At 48.5% G+C, this 20,529-nt stretch overlaps 1 protein-coding gene across 1 annotated transcript in view; it reads right to left on the bottom strand.

Moving 5' to 3' along the window:
• Positions 1-1,868: 1,868 nt before the first annotated feature.
• LOC103169452 overlaps positions 1,869-20,529 on the bottom strand; it is a 37,045-nt gene continuing 18,384 nt past the window's right edge. Inside the window, exons 6-12 of the mRNA XM_029057486.1 lie at positions 19,698-19,798; positions 17,468-17,693; positions 13,224-13,340; positions 12,345-12,542; positions 10,875-10,993; positions 5,792-5,926; positions 1,869-2,075 (exon numbers count right to left, since the gene is read on the bottom strand). Of these exons, the coding sequence (XP_028913319.1) occupies positions 2,027-2,075; positions 5,792-5,926; positions 10,875-10,993; positions 12,345-12,542; positions 13,224-13,340; positions 17,468-17,693; positions 19,698-19,798 (945 nt within the window). The 3' untranslated portion in view covers positions 1,869-2,026. The remainder of the gene's footprint in view (positions 2,076-5,791; positions 5,927-10,874; positions 10,994-12,344; positions 12,543-13,223; positions 13,341-17,467; positions 17,694-19,697; positions 19,799-20,529) is intronic.

Genomic DNA, 20,529 nt, shown 5'->3' on the forward strand with positions numbered 1-20,529 from the left:
ATTAATAGATGCCACAAGTACTATTATTGTAACCATTATTATTACATACCAAACATTTTTAAATGGTGGAGTAGCCGGAAGAATGCAGATCACGTAGGGAATAGAAAGAAATTCCACGATGACAGAGCAAAATAAACCAGAGTAAATGTTGCCTGTGCAGCCATACACATATACACAAGTGAGGGCAGCACAAATCTCCCACCAGATGGCCCTCACCCTCAAGCCGCGAGCCTGGAGATCTCTTCCTCAAGCCCACCTACCCCAGCAGCCTCCTTGCCAGGTACCCAAAGGCCATGTGAATTGAAATAAATATTCAGAATGTTGTTGTTGATGATGATGGTATTTGTTAAGTGCTTACTATATGCCAAGCACTGTTCTAAGTGCTGGAGTAGATACAAGCTTATTAGTTTGTACCGTGTGCAGCTCAGTCTTAATCCCAATCTTACTGATAACTGAGCCACAGAGAAGTTAAGTGACTTGCCCAAAGTCACACAGCTGACAAGTGGCAAAGCCGGGATTAGAACTCGGGTCTCCTGGCTCCCAGGATCGTGCTCTTTTCACTAGGCCATGCTGTCTTTCAAGGCGGATTATCAAAATCCTAAACTGGGTCTTTCAGGTCGCTTCAGCCGAAGTTATCTCCACTACCAAAGCAACAGATTGGCAAGGACTGTCATGGCCATCTTCATAAAGGAGCCTGCTTGACAGAGAGCGCGGGGCTTTGCCCAACGCAAACCAGCAGGCAAGGATCGCAATCAAGGCAGTCTTCTGACATCCAGGCCTGACCCTCTACCACAGTGTCCTGGGCTGACTCAGGACTGCATCCAATCTGATTCTTTCTTCATTCCAACTTCATTCTTTCACTCATATTTATTGAGCACTTACTGTGTGCAGAGGACTGTACAAAGAGCTGCAGAGAGTAATAATAATAATAATTATGGTATTTCTTAAGCCCTTACTGTGTGCCAAGCAGTGTACTAAGTACAGTGGAGAAGCAGCATGGCTCAGTGGAAAGAGCATGAGCTTTGGAGTCAGGGGTCATGGGTTCGAATCCTGGCTCTGCCACTTGTCAGCTGTGTGACTGTGTGCAAGTCACAACTTCTCTGGGCCTCAGTTACCCCATCTGTATAACGGGGATTAAGACTGTGAGCCCTACGTGGGACAACCTGATTCCCCTGTGTCTACCCCAGCACTTAGAACAGTGCTCTGCACATAGTAAGTGTTTAACAAATACCAACATTATTAAGTGCCGGGGTGGATACAAGCAAATCGGGTTAGACAAAGTCCTTGTCCCACCTAATACCCACACTCATAATCCCCATTTTATAAATGAGGTAACTGAGGCCCAGAGAAGTGAAGTGACTTGCCCAAGGTCACATAGACAAGTGGCGGAGTCAGGATTAGAATCCAAGAACTTCTGACTCCCAGGCCCGAGCTCTATGCCATGCTGTTTTACAATAAAACAATAAACAGACAAATTTACTGCCCACAGCAAACTTTACATCTAGAGACGATCTTACAGTCTAGTTTAACTTGTATCTACCCCAGATCTTAGAACAGTGCTTGGCACAAAGTAGGTGCTTAACTAGTAACATAATTATGATCGTTAGGTCAGGTAGCCCTGGCTGAAAATAATAATAATAATTATGCATTTGTTAAGCACTTACTATATGCCAAGCACTTTATTTAGCACTGGGGCAGATACAAGCTAATCAGATGGGACACAACCCCTGTCCTACATGGTGCTCACAGTCTTAATCCCCATTTTACAGATGAGGTAACAGGCACAGAGAAGTGAAGTGATTGGCCCAAGGTCACACAGCAGTAAAGTGAAGGAGTCAGAATTAGAACTCACGTCCTTCTGACTCCCAGGAGCATCCTGTATCTACTAGGTTACACTGCTTTCTGTGGATTCTGGATTACGTGAGGCCCAGTGGAGCTTACAACACGTGTTGGGTTGATTTTCCCAGGAGAGTCTGGGAGCCTTCTCTCTCGGCACGGTGCCTGTTTCCAGCATCATAGGACTCTCTTATGCCAACTGCGCCATGCTGAGAGCTTTGACTGGGTCATTGGACCTCCTGCAGGGAAAAAGCCAGAGAAGTTTCAGTTGACACAGTCCAGCAGTTGTAAAGTCCAAGAATGACTGCGCCTCCAACCCAGACACATAAGGTCTCCTTTGGACCAATACATCGAGTCGATTCTAGTTTCCCAGAGAGCTTCTTGGGGGACTTCCAGTCTGGAAAGGAAGGGTATGAGGGAAGAGTGACTAAGTCCCCTTCACTCTCTGATCCCAAGGTAGAGGTGAATTCCAGTAAGCTGTCACGACGTTCCCAGGGGCAAAACTCGGATAACCACCACACCCCTGTGGAAGTCGTTGGGGCGCAAACCAGTGGATCCCAAATGAGCCGAAGGCCCTGGCTAGTAATGTCACAAGACCCCAGTATGTGAGGCCAGCCCAGGCCTAGTTTAAGTTGAGGCTCAGTCTTGTTTTCTCTCCCTCCATCTAGGCTCAGAGGGTGGGGGAAAAAAGCAGCCTGGATTGGATATTCACTTATCCCCATCTCTCCCCGACCGGAGGGTATGACCATTAAGTCCAGGAAAGGAAAACCCTGTGGACTTCATTCATTTCTACAGCTTGGGGAAGAGAGGGATGGTAAAATTCAGGGGCGGGCTAGGAACAGGGGTCAGCAGTCGATGGCTTAGGAAGCCAGAGCTGTCTCTCGGAATCCAATGTGGCTCTTAGATGTGGGTTGGGAGGTAGTGCCTGAAGCACTTTAAAACCATCACCCGGGGTCTTTGGCTAAGGTGCAAGCTGCTGAAAACCCACAGTGCACTAGGCCACTACTACACATCGCAAAAGTGTGCTACCTAAAAGCTTTGGCAGAAGGCAAGGGGCATCTAGTCAGGGGGAGTCAGCAATAGGCAGCCCCCTGAGCGCCTGTCAGCAATGGCAATCCACTCAAGGCCCTCGACCAGATGGATACTGACCCCCAGAAGGCCAAAGACCAAAGCCCACCTATCTCGGTGGGCCCAAAGGGCCAGAAAGCCTCTGAGAGACTTGGAAGCTCGGCAGGCTGTCCCCGGTGGCGCCGGACCCACTCCACTCGGACCACCCATCCTGTGCCATTTGGAATGGGGAATCCTGGCTCTGCTCTCTCCAGGGAGTGAGTTCCCGCCCCTTCACAGAGAGGAATCCCCACCCACTCATGGATCGGCTGCTCTTTGGAGCCACGAGGGAAGGTGGAAGGAGGGGAGGGGGGCAGCCACAGGCAGGAACGAGAAGAAGGGGAGGGGGAGAGTTAAGGGTAGGAACAGAAGCTGGTCCTAGGTACTCACCACATAGGCTGGAGAGCCCTCCCTGGGCCCACTGCCCAAATAGCCCAGCCGGAACCTTTCTCTGGCTGTCAGGTGAGTGTGGGGGGGTGTGGGACGACTGTGTCCTGTTCCAAACTGGGGGCGGCTGGACCCTCCTGCAAACCCCTAGGAGTGGCAGGGGTCTCCTGTCCTCCACTGAGCCACAAGAGAGGGGTCAGATCACAAGTCCAATTCACCTGGTCCCTTTAGACTTTAAACTCATTGTGGTCAGGGAATGTGTCTATTCTACTGTTATACTGTACTCTCCCAAGCACTTAGTACAGTGCTCTGCACACAGTAAGCGCTCAAATACGATTGACTGACTCACAGGGTCCTTCCTCTTCACATCGCTGGGACAAGGTAGTGGAGGGGAAATGGAGGGAGGGGAGGAGAAGCGACACAGAAGAAAGTGAGGGAAGGGAGAAGAGATTAATCTCTTCCAGTGTACACCTAATAATAATAATAATAACAACCATTATTACCTTTGCCATTACCAATATTAATACTATTTAAAAACAAATATAATAACCATTACAATAATAGTTATTATTACTATATTTGGGGTTTTTTAATGGCATTTCTTAAGCCAGGAATGAGTCAGGTAATGTATTAAGTGCTGGGGCAGATTCAAAATAGGTTGGACACAGTCCAGAACCCACAAAGGGCTCACAGTTTTCATCCCCATTTCACAGAGGAGGTAACTGAAGCAAAGAGAAGTGAAGTGACTTGTCCAAGGTTACAGAGCAGAGATGTGGCATAGCTGGGATTAGAACCCATGTCCTTCTGACTCGCAGGCCTGTGCTCTATGAGGCCAACAGCTTCTCAGCACTTACTGTGTGCCAAACACCAACATAGATACAATACAATCGTGGCATAGTGGAAAGAGCACCAGCCTGCAAGTCAGAAGGTCATGGGTTCTAATTGTGGCTCTGCCACTTGTCTGCTCAGTGACCTTGGGTAAGTCACTTCACTTCTCTGTGCCTCAGTTTCCTCATCTGTACAATGGGGATTAAGACACTATGACTCCCATGTGGGACAGGGACTGTGTCCAACCCAATTTGCTTGTATCTACCCCAGTGCTTAGAACACTGTCTGGTACACAGTAAGTGCTTAATACCAGAATTATTGTTATTATTATTATTACAAACAGATTGGACCCAGTATCTGCCCCACATAAGGGGTCATCCCTCCTTTAATCTCTTTTTCCATGCCGGCAGCACAGCTATTGCTAAGGAGCAGAGATGCCTGGCACAATGACATCACATGTCACATGGAAGACCCCATAATACCAAGTAATAATAATAATGTTGGTATTTGTTAAGCGCTTACTATATGCCGAGCACTGTTCTCAGCACTGGGGGAGATACAGGGTCATTGGGTTGTCCCCCGTGGGGCTCACAGTCTTCATCCCCATTTTACAGGTGAGGGAACTGAGGCCCAGAGAAGTGAAGTGACTTGCCCACAGTCACACAGCCGACAAGTGGCAGAGCTGGGATTCGAACTCATGAGCCCTGACTCCAAAGTCCGTAGATCTGAGCCCCTAGGAGGTGGTTACTATGGTCCAGATGCCATTTGGTATGTACATGGGGATGGAATGGGATGTGAGGCATTTAAAAACCATTAGATTCACAATGCGCTAAGCTATGTTAGTGTGGGTTTTGATTGTACGATTGGCTCTGTGCATCAACTGCTCAAGCATTTCATCTCATATGACTGTTCTGTACAAAACGATTGCCAACCCCTGCTATAACGTGTGGCCCAGGGTATCGAGGGGAAAGTGAAACTTAGGATGGCGGAACACCAGAGACTATGAAAGAATCTTAACAAGCTCCAGAGAGATCTGGGCTGGGTTAGAGGTGTCTTGCTCGGAGGCAGAGGGATGAGCTAGGTGACCTCTCAAGAAAGGGTCTTTCCAGCCTAGCGGTTCTTCTGGGGTCAAACTTCCAGGTCAATCTTCCTCTCAGGAGAGGACGTTTGCTTAAACTTTCCTTTGAGAGGGAGGGAGTCAGAGAGTTCACTATAAAAGTTTCAGAGAAAGCCCGAGACCCCCATTTCTACCTGGGCCTGGGACTGAAGGGCGGGACTCACCTAGGGACCTTCAGGCCTGGGGTATGTAGTGTAACCGTGGAGATCTGTGAAGAGAAGATCACACCGAGCTCAGATGGCTCTGGGGCCCCGCGGAGGAATCAAACGTTGGAAGAATCAGATGCAGATGCTAGCTGCCCCAGAGCCCGGGCACACTCTCATGGAGCCCTACTGTGCGCAGAGAGGGACAAGGAATGGCGGCCCACGGAGGACCTAGGGGGCCTGAGCCGGGGGAGAGAGTGGGACAGGGAGCAGCAGAATCCCAGAGCCATGCAAAGACGAAACGTCGATTGGTCCCGGACAGCGGATAGCGGGGCGGAGAGGGTCCCCTCCGTGGCCCCAGGCCTGCACTCACCAGAGCTTGGGACAGCAGCAGCAGAATCTGCTGCCCTTCTGGATTTTCATCCCATCATCTATAGTACAAGTGAGGAGGCTGGAACTTTCATCCCAACAAAATCTCCTTTTCAGGATGATGGTCAACAGTTTTGACCTGGGGGAGAGACCAGGGGATGATGAGATTTCTGAGGCATTGGCCCTCCTTGGAGATAGGCTTCTTGCTCAACCTTGCCTTTGAGTCTAGAGGTCCAGAGGGACAGAGGCTGGGGGCCACCAACCCCAGACTCTCCCCACTGGACTCCTTGCCATGCTGTGGGTCCAGCCGAGGGTCTCGGGGTCTCTGAGCAGGCAAGCTGGGTCTCTCCCTCCCTCACCCTGCTAAGGGTGGCTTGGAAAGTTAAACAAAGTGCAGTGAACCCTGAAGCCAGGAGGTGGGCATCCTCAGGGCTTGGAATTCTTGACCCCCATCTCTTGACCTTCCTGCAGAGGCCAACTCAGAGATGCTCAATAACTTGCCCATCTTCGGCCCTGTGGTTGGGGGTGGGGCGAGGGAGAAGGGAGAGGGGCAGCCGAGAGCATGAAGCCTTTCCTGGAAGCAGGAACATCCTGTCCTGGAGTAGCGAAACAGATTTTCCACCTTTCTGTGACAGGAGAATCAAATAGCCACTGAATAACCTTGGCCAAGCCATAACAATAGTAATAATAACAATAATGATAGTACCTGTTACATGCCTACTATGTGCCAAACCCTGTAGTAAGCGCCGGCATAGATACAGGATACTCAGATTGGGCACAGTCCCTGTCCCATATGGGCCTCAGTGTCTAACTAGGTGGGAGTAGGATTTAATCTCCATTTTTCAGATGAGGTAACTGAGGCACAGAAAAGCAAGTGACTTGTCCAGGGTCACCCAGCAGGCATGTGGCAGAGTTGGGATTGGAACCCAGATCTTCTGACTCCCAGAACCGTGATCTTTCCACTAGGCACACTGCTTCTCGATCCTCCCCGGTCCTCAGAAGACCTGTCTGGGACCACTGGAGGGAGGATCCTATCCCCTATCCTAGTGTGAAGAGGATCACATTGATCTCTTCCAAAGCAGGTGTCAAATGGCTACTCAAGTGGCATCTCCTTCTGCACATAAAGAAACAATATGAGTTAAACCCAGGCTGGGGTGGAGGCAGGAGAATGGATGAGGTAACCACTCTCTACCTCTTCTTTTTTAATGGTATTTGTTAAGTGCTTAGTATGTACCAGGCACCGTTCTAAGTCCCACATGGAGCTCACAGTCTTAATCCCCATTTTACAGGTGAAGTAAATGAGGCACAGAGAAGTGAAGTGACTTGCCCTAGGTCACATAGCAGATAAGTGGCAGAGCTGGGATTAGAACCCAGATCCATCTGATTCCCAGGCCCGTACTTTATGCTATACTGCTTCTCTCCAAGTCCTCCCCAGCCCAGGATTCCCTAGTTGGTTTCCTCTTTCCTGGGGTGCTCATTGTTAAGTGGAAAGGAATTTGCTGATTGAGTTTTAGAGGCATTGTTTATTTTAACTGACAGTGGCAGTCAGATTTATTCCAGGATTTTCTCTCCCTTTTGTCAGTTGCATTCTGGTCAGCTGCCTCCCTTTGCTCCCTTTGGGTGAGGAGTAAACAGTTTTCTCCATTTTAAAAATTATTATTGTTAAGTGCTCACTACAGGCCAAGAACTGTACTAAGCACTGGAGTAGATACAAGATACTCAGATTGGATACAGTCCCTGTTTCGCAGGAGACTCACAGTCTAAGAAGGAAGGAGTAGGATTTAACCCCCCTTTTACGGATGAGGAAACCGGGGCCCAGAGAAGTTAAGTGACCTGCCCAAGGTCCCATAGCTGGCACGTGGGGGAGCCGGGATGAGAACACCGGTCCTTTGACTCCCAAGTCTGTGCTCTTCCCACTAAGCTGTACTGCTTCTGAATGAGGCAGATGGAAATTATCTACTAGGTAGTCGTCATTTTATGGGCCCAGAACAGAGGCAGGAAGATGGCCACTTTCCTGTTGGGGTGCCTGGGGCCTGAATTCACCCCAGAGACACCTCTATCCTGCTGGAAGAGGGGCCGGCAAACAGAGAGGAGGAAGTAAAACTCTTCTCACCATCAACTCTAAGGTACTCAGTTCGTTTCCTCCTACCTACCCTCTCTTCTCTCCGACTACAACAGTCCACGTACTTTGCTCTTCTAACACTAAGCTACTCAAGTGTGCCTCGACATTGTCTCTCTGGCCATCATTCCCTGTCTCACCCACTCCCCACTGCCCGGAACTCCTTCCTCGTTCATATCCGAGAGACCAACGCTCTCCCCGTTTTCACAGCTCCACTAAAATCTCACCTCCTCCAGGAAGCCTTCCCAGACCACCCCCTTGTCCCCCACCCCTCCTATTTCCCCTCCCTCTGGCATCACTTGGGTCAGTATCATCTAAGTAGTTCACAGCACTTCTGTACGTATTCCTATACCGGGCTGCCTCCTCTACCCATAATTTCATTTTAATGTCCGTCTCTCCTGCTTGACTGTGTGCTCCTGGAGGGCGGTAATCGTGTATACTTATTCTATTGTCCTCTCTCAAGTGCACAGTCCAGAGCTCTGCGGACAGTAAACGTTCAATAGCTACTATTGATTCACTGACTGACTGCTGCGCCTTGCGTCCAGGCCTGTGGGAGGAAATGACGGCCTCTTCGTGAGCCCAGATCAAGGAATTGGGACTTTGGGGCTCCGCTTGTAAAAACTTAGCTCCGACCTGCGACCTCGCTGAAGCATCTCCTCCTCCACATAAATAAATGGTTCCCTATCGGTGTCTCCCATGATACCAGCTGCCTCTCCCTTGGGTCGCAGTAGCCCACAGGCTGACCTGTGTTCCCCCTACATCTGCCGCTTTCCCTGAACGGTCCAATCCGGCAGAAACAGAATGGACTGGGGACCCTGAGGGAAAGACGGGCACCCGGAGCAGGATTTGAGGCTGTTTTGACCATAAGTGCAAACAGAAGTCTTGTGTTTGATTTGCCAGCTCGGGTACTTTGGTGGAAGAGGCAGCAAGGCCTAGTGGATAGAGCACAGGCCTGGGAGTCAGAAGGACCTGGGTTCTAATCCTGGCTCCGTCACTTAGCGATCAATTAGTATTTACTGAGCGCTTGCTATGTGCAGAGCACTGCATTAAGTGCTTGAGAGAGTACAGTATCAAAAAAATTATGGTATTTGTTAAGTGCTTAGTACAGTGTTCTGCACATAGTAAGCACTCAATAAATACTGTTGAATGAATGAATGTGCCACACACTGTTCTAAGTGCTGGGGTAGATACAGGGTAATCAGGTTGTACCACATGGGCCTCATACTTTTAATCCTCATTTTACAGATGAGGTAATTTAGGCACAGAGAAGTTAAGTGACTTGCCCAAGGTCACACAGCAGACAAGTGGCAGAGCCGGGATTAGAACCCATGTCCTCTGACTCCCAAGCCTGTGCTCTTTCCACTAAGCCACACTGCTTCTATAAAAATACCACACAGTTGATAGACACATTCCCTGTTCACACCAAGTGTACAGTTTACACTTACTTGTCTGCTATGTGAACTTGGGAAAGTCATTTAACTTCTTTGTGTCTCAGTAACCTCATCTGCAAAAATGGGGATTAAGCCTGTGAGCCCCATGTGGGACATGGACTGGATCCAACCTGATTATTTTGTATCTAACCCAGCACTTAGTCCAGCGTCTGGTACACAGTGAGTGCTTTAAAAATACCACTTAAAAAAAAAAGGGAGGCATGAAGCAAAGTTTGTGGAAAAAGCCCGGCCTGGGAGTCAGAGGATCTAGATTTTAATCTCAGATCCACCACCTATTTGCTATATGACCTTGGACAAATCACTTCACTTCTCTGCATCTTGGTTTTCTCATCTGTAAAATGGGGACTAAATCCTACTCCCTCCTACTTAGACTGTGAGCCCCATGTGAGACAGGGACTCACATCTCATTGTTTTGTAGTGAAAAGCAGCATGGTGTCGTGGATAGAGCATGGGCCTAAGAGTTAGAAGGTCGTGGGTTCTAATCCCAGATCTGCCACTTGTCTGCTGTGTGACCTTGGGCAAGTCACTTTACTTCTCTGTGCCTCAGTTACCACATCTGTAAAATGGAGATTGATACTGTGAGCCCCACTTAGGACAGAGTCTGTGTCCAAACTAATATGCTTGTATCCACTCCAGTACTTAGTACAGTGCCTGGCACATAGTGCTTAACAAATACCATTATTATCCTCTAGGCTGTAAGCTTGTTGTGGGCAGGGAATGTGTCTGTTTACTGTTATTTTGTACTTTCCCAAACAGTACAGTACAGTGCTCTGCACACAGTAAACGCTCAATAAATATGATTGAATGAATGAACAGCGCTTGGCACATAATAAGCACTTTACAAGTACTATCATTATCATTATTATTATACATTTATGGGAAGCACCATGGTTTAATACAGGAAGCTACATGGAGTAGTGGATAGAACCCAGCGCTGGGAGTCAGAAGGTCATGGGTTCTAATCCCAGCTCTGCCACTGGTCTGCTGTCTGTGACCTAGGGCAAGTCACTTCACTTCTCTGTGCTTCACTCAGTTACCTCATCTGTAAAACAGGGATTGAGAATGTGAGCCCCATACGGGACAGGGTCTGCATCCAACCTGATTTGCTTGTATTCACTCCAGCACTTAGTATAGTGCCTGGCACATAGTAAGCGTTTAACAAATACCATAATTATTATTTCTCCCAAAGGACTCAGAGTCAGCAGCATTTTCTGAGGCCCCTCTTCCATCCCCCCACCGGTTAACTAGGTTGAACCAATGGAATATCCAGTCATCAACCTTGCTTTAGACCAAAACTATGCCTTTCAAACACTGCAGAGATTTTTCAGGCCCCAGCTCCTGCCATGGCCCATACTCTTGACCTAACTGAACAGGCAGAGAGGGACTCTGAGGCCCAGAGAGGTGAAATGATCCTTCCAAGGTGGCACAGGGACTCTCCGGCCCTCCCCTGACTTATCCTGGTCTCTGGCTGCTGCCACCTAGTAATTCACCAATCCTGGGGTCAGCGTGATCCACACCTTAAAAAAGGATATTTTTCCAAAAGAGCACATGTCTCCAATTCCTTGCTTTCTTTGTCATTAATGAACAGCACTTCCAGGGTCTCCAGGACTGGGTCTTCCCTGTCATATTTGGGATTCTGGTAAAAGAAGCAATTGATCCATTTAAGCTCCAATCAGTGGGGGCTCTGGCAGGGCCAGGATGAGCCATTTATGCTGTTACCCAGCCTCCACCACCTTCTACCCCTTTCTCTGCCTCTTCCGCTGCTCTAGCAATGCCAGCTGAAGACCTGGATTCTCCGCTGTACTATCAGACCTGTGCCTGCACAGTTTCTGAATCTACCAAGATGGTGTCTTTTCCTGCCTTGACACCCTACCCACACCCACTACCAGTGCTGGCAATTCAACTCCCACAAGGCAGTGTTAGCCTGTCCTAAGTGGAGGCCTTTGATTGAGCTTCTTCCCCGGAGATAGAAATCAATCAATCAGCCAATCAGTCGATCAATTGTATTTATTGAGAACTTATCGGATGCAGTAAGACTGTACTAAGCACCTGCCAGAAGTCCATCCATCTCAATGGCACCAAAAAACACCGATTACCCAACTGACGGCCCACCCTCTGACTCACCCCCCAGCCCAACCTCTGGCCAGCAAGGAGAAAAGGGAAACTCCTCTCGGCTCAAGGAGACCGGACCAGGGCGGGGAAGCTGAAAGAGCTGAAGCCCAGGGCTGGGTTATAGGAGCAGGTCTGAGGGACATCAGTCAATCACTCAATTATATTTACAGAGCACTTACTAAATGCATAGCACTGTTATAAGTGCTTAAGAGAGCACAATACCCAGAATTGGCAGACACGCTCCCTGCCCACAGTGAGTTTACTATTTAAAGTAGGAGACAGATGCTAATGTGAATAATGACATGGAGTGATCCTCTAGATTGTAAGCTCCTTGAGGGCAGGGATCCTGTCTTCTGATTCTCTTTCACTGCCCAAGCGCTGGGCACAGTACTCTGCACACAGTAAGTGCTCAATAAATGCCACTGATTGATCAGTGGCTGCAGTCGAGACTCAGTGGGGTTAGTATAGTATTCTGCCCAAAGTAAGTGCTCAGTAAATACCTTCATTGATCTTCCAAGGAAAGTTCTTCACTTGTCTATACATTGTCATCTCTCCACCCTTCCCCTTCTCCCTGCATAGCCATAAGGGCTAGCCATATAGGGATAATGAGAGGCCAGCTCCCCCCAGATCCCAGCTATGGGGAATGGCCATTCTCCCCCCAACAGCTGCCTGGGCTGAACATTAGACTCGCTCAACCAGGGTCTCCAACTAGGCCTGAGAGCCTCCACGCTCTGTCGAGTTATTCTGACCCACCAGCTCTCCAAACCCAGGTTGCCCCTTCCAAGTCCCCCTACCCTGCAACCGCCCCCCCCCACCCTCTCTAGGGTTCCCCTTACCTATTCCCCCCACCCCCCAGGCTCAGCTGGCTACCGTACCTCTGGAGCGGTCTCCAGGGACTCGAAACTTCCTAAATCCTGGGGGAAGAGGTCCTTCAGACTCTGCCAGTCAGCCATAACATTTGGCGGGATCTTCAATGGCGTTGTGCAAACGTATCTCTCCTTTGACAAAAGGTGGGAGAAGAGGGCCTGGAGGTACTCTTTGGCAGCCCATTCGAAGAAGTCCTTCAGGAGAGTCTGGGGATAGAAAAGGCAGTCACCTTTCGAGGCCTGGCTCGTGACAGCCAGACCCGACAAGCTCACTGTGGGCAGGGCACGTATCCTTTTATTGTTCTATCGTACTCTCCCAAGTGCTTAGTACAGTGCTCTGGACACAGTTAGTGCTCAAGAAATATGATTGGATGAATGGATGAAACTAAGAAAAACCCCATTTGTTCCCAGACCAAGTAAGGAGCTTGATTCCCTGGGAGGGAAGAGCGATATCTGGCCCTGCTTCCCTTTCCTCTCTCCTTTACCCCCACTGGCACCTAATAAGTGACCTAAGCTTTCCCAAAGTGTCTTGAACCTTAGGGGCTCCCAGGAGGTCTGGGGAAGGCCTCCTCTGGAGTTATTTACCACTGACACCCTCCCACCATGACTACTGACGCAAGAGAGCTAGGTAGCTCAATTCCCCACCCCATTAACACTGCAGAATTCTAGACTCCCTAAGACTAAACTCCACTCCTTCCCCATCGCCTCTGCAGACTCAGAACAGTTCCAGGAGAAAGTATTCTCCAGGGTTTTCAGCCACGTGAGTCTCCTTCCAGGGGGACAGAGACCCCCAGGCTCTTCTAGGGCCCTTCGCTCCAGGAACTGACCAGCATGAAGTCACTGAAATTGAAAATCAAAAGTTATCAGGGTCAATTTTTTGAGCTTTACCTTACTGAGTGACTTGGGGGTTGAGGTTTCTTGGATCGGCTTGCAAAAATCCCTTATTAATTTTAAAACGTTCTTGAGGTCTCCATTCCTGGCCTGGAAATGATCCTTGAGAGTTTTCTGAGAAATGGAAAATTTGGCTAGAGGAGTTTCAAGCAAAACCTTTGGAGCTGGGCATTCCTTTCACCCACCCCCAACCCAGCCAGGGTGAGGACTGGGAAATGGCTGCTCACAGGGGCACAGGAATTCTCATCAGGAATTAATAACTCCTTGACTCAGGCGACAGAGAATGCCATGGCTGCCATCCTTCCCTGCCAAACTCCATTAAGGGTTTCTAAGGAGAAACTAAGGAACTGAGATTGTTAAACTTTGTTTGCTTTGGAACCTGCCCAACTGATAATCCGGTGAGGGAGAAAACAAATACAAAGAAAAACCTGTTCAATGAAGAATAAAGGTAGCTTGGCCCGAAGACCTGGGATCGAATCTCCGGCCTGCCATTGTCCTGTCGCTCAACCTTAGGCAAGTCACAACCTCTCTGGGTCTCAGTTGCCTTATTTGTAAAATGGAAGTAAACCCTGGTTTCTCTCTTCCTCTCATAGTTGGTGTGAAGACACAGAACCATTGCTGATGGGAAATCACTTTGGAAAATAAAAGGGCCTGACAAATTCAAGGAAGTATAATTATTGTTACTGTTATCATTTTTATTGAAGAGTAGGAGCATCCAATTCATTCAGTAGCATTTATTGAGCACTTACTATGTGCAGAGCACAGTCCTAAGCGCTTGGAATGTACAATTCAACAACAGGTAGAGACAATCCCTTACCAGTGACGGGCTCACATACTATACTCTTAAAAAAATACAAGGGGATGGTGTTACTGGGGAGATGGGGACCAGGGCAGGATATGTTTTTTTAATCTTGCTTTGAAGGCAGAGAAAGATGACATGGGAATGGTACATTGAAGCAGCGGGACTATATCTAATTCCCACAGGTGCATTTTATTCCAGCACTTCATACACAATGCTGTCCACACAGAAAGCCCTTAATAAATAGTATTACTGTGACTATTACTACCCCTCCTCCTCCTACTGCTACTCTAGACTATAAGCTTGTTGTGGGCAGGGAATTTGTTTATTGTTATATTATACTCTCCCAAGTGCTTAATAAAGTGCTTTGCCCACAGTAAGTGTTCAATAAGGAGGATTGAATGAATGAATGAATACTACTACTACTACTAGATTGTAAGCTCCTTGAGGGTAGGGATCATGTCAATCAGTCAAATGATCATATTTATTGAGTGCCTACAGTGTGCAGAGCACTCTATTAAACCCTTGAGAGAGTACAACATAACAATTGTTGGTAGACACCATCCCTGCCCATTATGAGCTTACAGTCTAGAGGGGGAGACGGACACTAATAGAAATAAATTACAGACATGTACATAAATCCCATGAGAATGAGGGGGTAAATAAAGGGTGTAAATCCAAGTGACAGGTGATGCAGAAGGGAGTGGGTGAAGAGCAAATGAGGGCTTAGCTGGGAAAGGCCTCTTGGAGGAGATGTGCTTTTAATATGGGGGTAGGGTGATCATCTATCAGATACGAAGAGGAAGGGTGTTGCAGGCCAGAGGCAGGACATGGGGGGGTGGGGAGGGTAGTGGTGAGATAGACAAAATCAATATAGAGTGAGTAGGTTGGCATTAAAGGAGTGAAGTGTACTGGCTGTGTTGTAGTAGGAAATCAGGGAGGCAAAATAGAAGAGGCTAAAGTGAATGAGTGCTTTAAAACCACTTAAGGAGGTTTTGTTTGATGAGAAGTTGGGTGGGCAACCACAGGAGGTTCCTGAGGAGTGGGCAAACATGGACTGAATGGTTTTGTAGAGAAATGATCCAGGCAGCAGAGCTATGTATGGACCGGAGTGGGGAATGACAGGAGGCAGGGAGGTCAGCGAGGAGTCTGCTGTAGCAATCAAAGTGGGATAAGATAAGTGCCTGGATTAATGTGATAGCAATTTAGATGGAGAGGAAAGGGCAAATTTAGTGATGTTTTGAAGGCTACTGAAGCCACAGGATTTGGTGACACACTGAATATGTGGGTTAAATGAGAGAAGAGAGTTGAGGATAAAACCAAGGTTACCAGCTTGTGAGGCAGGGAGGATGGTGGGGCTCTCTATAGTGATGGGAAAGTCAGGGGGATGACAGGGTTTGGGCGGGAAGATGAGGAATTTTGTTTTGGACATGTTTAGTTTGAGATGTCAGTGGGACACCCAAGTAGAAATGATGACCTTTGAGAGGGCAGTGTCTGTGGCGTGAAGGGGAAGGAAGCCAGATTGGAGAGGGTCAAGGAGAGAATTAGAGGAGAGGAATTTGAGACAGTGGGTGTAGACAACTTACTCAAGGAGTGTGGAGAGAAAGGGAAAGAGGAGATGGAGCGATAACTGGAAGGAGCCATGGGGTTAAGGGAGAGTTTTTTTAAGATAGAGGAGACGTGAGTGTGTTTGGAAGCAGTGGGGAAAAAGCCACTGGAGAGCAAATTGTGGTAGATGGCAGTCAGGAAGGGCAGAGGGGAGGAGGGAAGTGCTTTGATGAGGTGAGAAAGGATGGGGTTGGAGGTGCAGGTGGAGTGGGCGGATTTTGAGAGAAGATAGTATCTCCACTTGAGATACTGCCGGGAAAGATGTGAGAGTTGAAGTAGGGGCAGGAGGGAGGTACTGGAAAGGAGAAGGGGAAATCTGGGGGAGATCTCACCTAAGGGTTTCATTGGTTTCAAATCTATTAACGCCTTTGTATTGTCCTCTCCCAAGTACTTAGTCCAGTGCTCTGCACTCACTAAGCACTCAATAAATAACATTGCTTGATTGATGGATTGAATGAATGAATGAATGAATGGAGAGAAGCAGCATGGCTTAGTGGAAAGAACACTGGCTTAGGAGTCAGAGGACATGGGTTCTAATCCCTGCTCCGCCACTTCTCTGCTACATGACCTTAGACAAGCCACTTATCTTTTTTGTGCCTCAGTTACCTCATCTGTAAAATGGGGGAGAAGACTATGATCCCCATGTGGGACAATCTGATTACTTTGTATCTACCCCAGTGCTTAGAACAGTGCTTGGCACATAGTAAGTGCTTAACAAATACCACAATTATTATTATTGATAGGAGTGGGGAGAGGAAGTGGGGAAGACAGAAGATTTGGGAGTCAAAGAGAACCCTAAAGTTATCAGCAGGGAGGACAAGGAGGATGTGGGAGGATGTCTGTACAGTTAGGACCAGTTGGGGACTAGAGGAGGGAAGGTGAGAAGTTTAGTCTTGGCCATATTAAATTCTGGGTGATGGTGGTAGAGATGGCTTTAGAAGCAGAGGAAAAGAAGACTGGGCAGAAAGTGAGAAGTTGGAGCTGAAGAATATAATAAAAATTCCTTGAATCTTTCGCTGGCTTTTATTTTTCTAAAACACTTTCCCATTACTTACCTCATTTTTATCCTCCCAACACTCCTGTGAAGCAAGGAAAAGGATAAAATCTCTATTTTATCGATGAGGGAACTGAGGCTCAGAGAGAGTGACTTGCTCGAGGTCACACAGCAGGGCTAGTCCCAAAGTTGCCATTAGAATCCAGGCCTCCGGACTGCCAGGCCTATGCTCTCTCCACCAGACCCTACTGGCTCCGCTACTGCAGATCTGGAAATCAACCCCAGACAGGTAGGAGTTGAAGTTGGGAAGAGGAGTCTGACCTTTCTTTAGAAAAACCAGGACTGCATCTCCTCAGACCACCTTGAAGTGGAGGTACAGCAATTCTCTCATCCACCCAATCCACTCTGGGGTCTGAGTGATCTGTATGGGCCGTCTGCAGTGAGCATAATAATGTTGGTATTTGTTAAGCGCTTACTATGTGCCGAGCACTGTTCTAAGCGCTGGGGTAGACATAGGGGAATCAGGTTGTCCCACGTGGGGCTCACAATCTTAATCCTCATTTTACAGATGAGGGAACTGAGGCACAGAGAAGTTAAGTGACTTGCCCATAGTCACACAGCCAACAAGTGGCAGAGCTGGGATTCGAACTCATGAGCCCTGACTCCAAAGCCCATGCTCTTTCCACTGAGCCACGCTGCTTCTCCAATAGGCTAACAGGGGGTTGCCCACCCTCCCCTCCACTGCCTGCACAGGCCCGGAGAAAGTGAGAAGTCAAGCGACTTCTTAAGTGGAGGGGGGAAGCAGGGAAACTGCCCAGGTAGTCCCTATGGCTACATCACCTGGAGTTCGGCTGTAAACCCCCGCTGGAGCTGTTGACTCGTCTTTCTTTCAACAACCTTCAGGTCTTCAACTATGGTGGAGTGCAGCTCGGGACTGGGATGGTATTTTTTTTTTAAATTAAGCCACGCTTTCCTCAAGATATGGCAGTTTTTTAAGATCTCGAATTCTTGACAGTGTTCTTTATTGGCCTGATCCTGAAGGAGGCCTTCTACCTCTTGACAAAACCTGGATCCCAGAGGGAAAGAGAAGACAAGTGCTCCATTATCGTTTACTGGCACGTGTGACCTTGGCCAAGTCACTTCACTGTTCTATGCCTTGATTTGCCCATCTATAAAATGGGGATGAAATGCCATCGAGGAAACCCCATCCCATCTTGCTTTCCACCACCCCGGCAGGTACAAAAAAACAGCTGCATCATGAGGGCTCGTATAACCTAGGGAAGGTGAGCGGCTCCGGTAGTCATTACTGCGGCTAAGGGGATGCTGTGGACTCTAAATCGGGAGGAACTTGAAATTCTTCTCCTTTAGCCACAGCTCCCCACTGACTTTTGGTTTTATTTGTGTATTGTGTATCTGTCCTTGTCTTTTATGAATGTTTTATTGTTTCATGCCTTCCAGTGTGTCTGACTCCAGTCCTCTTCCTCACCTACATTCATAGATTATGAGCCCCTTGAGAGATAGCGTCCATATATAATTCCCACCTGGATCCTCTTTCCCAGTGCTTAGTACAGGGCTTTGCACACAAAAACAACTGCTACTGCTGCTACTGTTCTTCCTCTCCTTTAGACTATGAACTCTGTTACGGGCTGTGTCTGGCCTGACCCTCCACCTAAAATTCAACATGAGCAAGACTGAGCTCCTCATCTTCCCTCCCAAGCCCTGTCCTCTCCCAGACTTCCCTATCACCGTGGATGGCACGACCATCCTTCCCATCTCTCGGGCCCGCAATCTCGGTGTCATCCTTGACTCGTCTCTCTCGTTCACCCCGCACATCCTATCCGTTACCGAGACCTGCCGGTTTCGCCTTTACAATATCGCCAAGATCCGCCCAAACAGCTACCTCTCCATCCAAACGGCTACCTTACTGCTATGGGCTCTTGTTACATCCCGGCTAGACTACTGTGTCAGCCTTCTCTCTGATCTCCCTTCCTCCTCTCTCGCCCCACTCCGGTCTATTCTTCACTCCGCTGCCCGGCTCATCTTCCTGCAGAAACGATCTGGGCATGTCACTCCCCTTCTTAAACAACTCCAGTGGTTGCCTATCAACCTCCGCTCCAAACAAAAACTCCTCACTCTAGGCTGCAAGGCTCTACATCACCTTGCTCCTTCCTACCTCTCCTCCCTTCTCTCTTTCTACCACCCACCCTGCACGCTCCGCTCCTCCGCCGCCCACCTCCTCACCGTCCCTCGGTCTCGCCTATCCTGCCGTCGACCCCCGGGCCACGTCCTCCCGCGGTCCTGGAACGCCCTCCCTTCTCACCTCCGCCAAACTGATTCTCTTCCCCTCTTCAAAACCCTACTTAAAACTCACCTCCTCCAAGAGGCCTTCCCAGACTGAGCTCCTCTTCACCCTCTACTCCCTCTGCCACCCCCGCTTTACCTCTCCGCAGCCCTCTTTTTCCCCTTTTCCCTCTGCTCCTCCACCTCTCCCTTCCATTCCCCACAGCACTGTACTCGTCCGCTCAACTGTATATATTTCCATTGCCCTATTTATTTTGTTAATGAATTGTACATCGCCTTGATTCTATTTAGTTGCCATTGTTTTTACGAGATGTTCTTCCCCTTGACTCTATTTATTTCCACTGTTCTCGTCTGTCCATCTCCCCCGATTAGACCGTAAGCCCGTCAAACGGCAGGGACTGTCTCTATCTGTTGCTGACTTGTTCATTCCAAGCGCTTAGTACAGTGTTCTGCACATAGTAAGTGCTCAATAAATGCTATTGAATGAATATCTACCCCAGTGCTTAGTACAGTGCTTGAAAAATAGTAAGTACTGAACAAATACCATCAGTGGTCTCTAATTCAGATCAGGTCTGATTTCCTCCAGGACCTCTACTCTTGGGCCTTTGCAGTGTGGGATTGGGGTGAGGGAAGGGGGAGGAGAGAGAGTTGAAAGTGGGAATCCTCTCGTTCTTTCTTCACTTTAGGCAACGACCATTCAGCCTGCTACCCCCTCCTTCTGTCAAACCTATGGCAGTGGTTATTCGGAAGAGCAATCTATCTTCTTTACCTTTTCAGAAAGCGTGAAAACGTTTCCAGGCTCTGGACTTGGGCCTTGCTGTATATGGAATACCCCAGGACTTTGGTCGTCTTTATTGTTTCATTTACCACCTTTCGAGAAACACAGTAACAAGAAGAGGTTAAAAAAAAAAAGTGCCTCTTTTTCTGTTCAGCAACCAGACTGAACAATCCTGAAATTTCTCCAGAATGGTCTCAGAGAAACTCCCCATCTCCCCTGGCCCCCACTGTTATTGTCCTCAGTTCACTCCCACTTCTGCCCTTTTTCCTGGTCTGCGCGGGTCTGCCCAGCCTGATGTAGTGGCCAGGGTGGGCGGGCCCTGTACTGGTGTTCTGGGTCATCCCCAGGATCCAAGGGCTATGTTTACATGGGAGCATCACTATCACATACCCAATCCATATGCAATTCACCAATATGGCACCAGCCGCCCTTCAATGTGTAAGGAACTGAAGCAGCATGGTGTAATGGCTAGAGCATGGGCCTGGGAGTCAGAAAGTCATGGGTTCTATTCCCGGCTCCACCACTTGACTGCTGGGTAACCTTGGGTAGGTCACTTCACTTCTCTGTGTCTCAGTTACCACATCTGTAAAATAGGGATTGAGACCATGAGCTCCAAGTGGGACAGGGACTGTGTAATAATAATAATAATAATAATGTTGGTATTTGTTAAGCGCTTACTATGTGCCTAGCACTGTTCTAAGCGCTGGGGTAGACACAGGGGAATCAGGATGTCCCACGTGGTGCTCACACTCTTAATCCCCATTTTACAGATGAGGTAACTGAGGCACAGAGAAGTTAAGTGACTTGCCTACAGTCACACAGC

The sequence above is a fragment of the Ornithorhynchus anatinus genome, chromosome 1 (genome assembly GCF_004115215.2).
Source record: "Ornithorhynchus anatinus isolate Pmale09 chromosome 1, mOrnAna1.pri.v4, whole genome shotgun sequence".
NCBI classification, from domain to species: Eukaryota; Metazoa; Chordata; class Mammalia; order Monotremata; family Ornithorhynchidae; genus Ornithorhynchus; species Ornithorhynchus anatinus.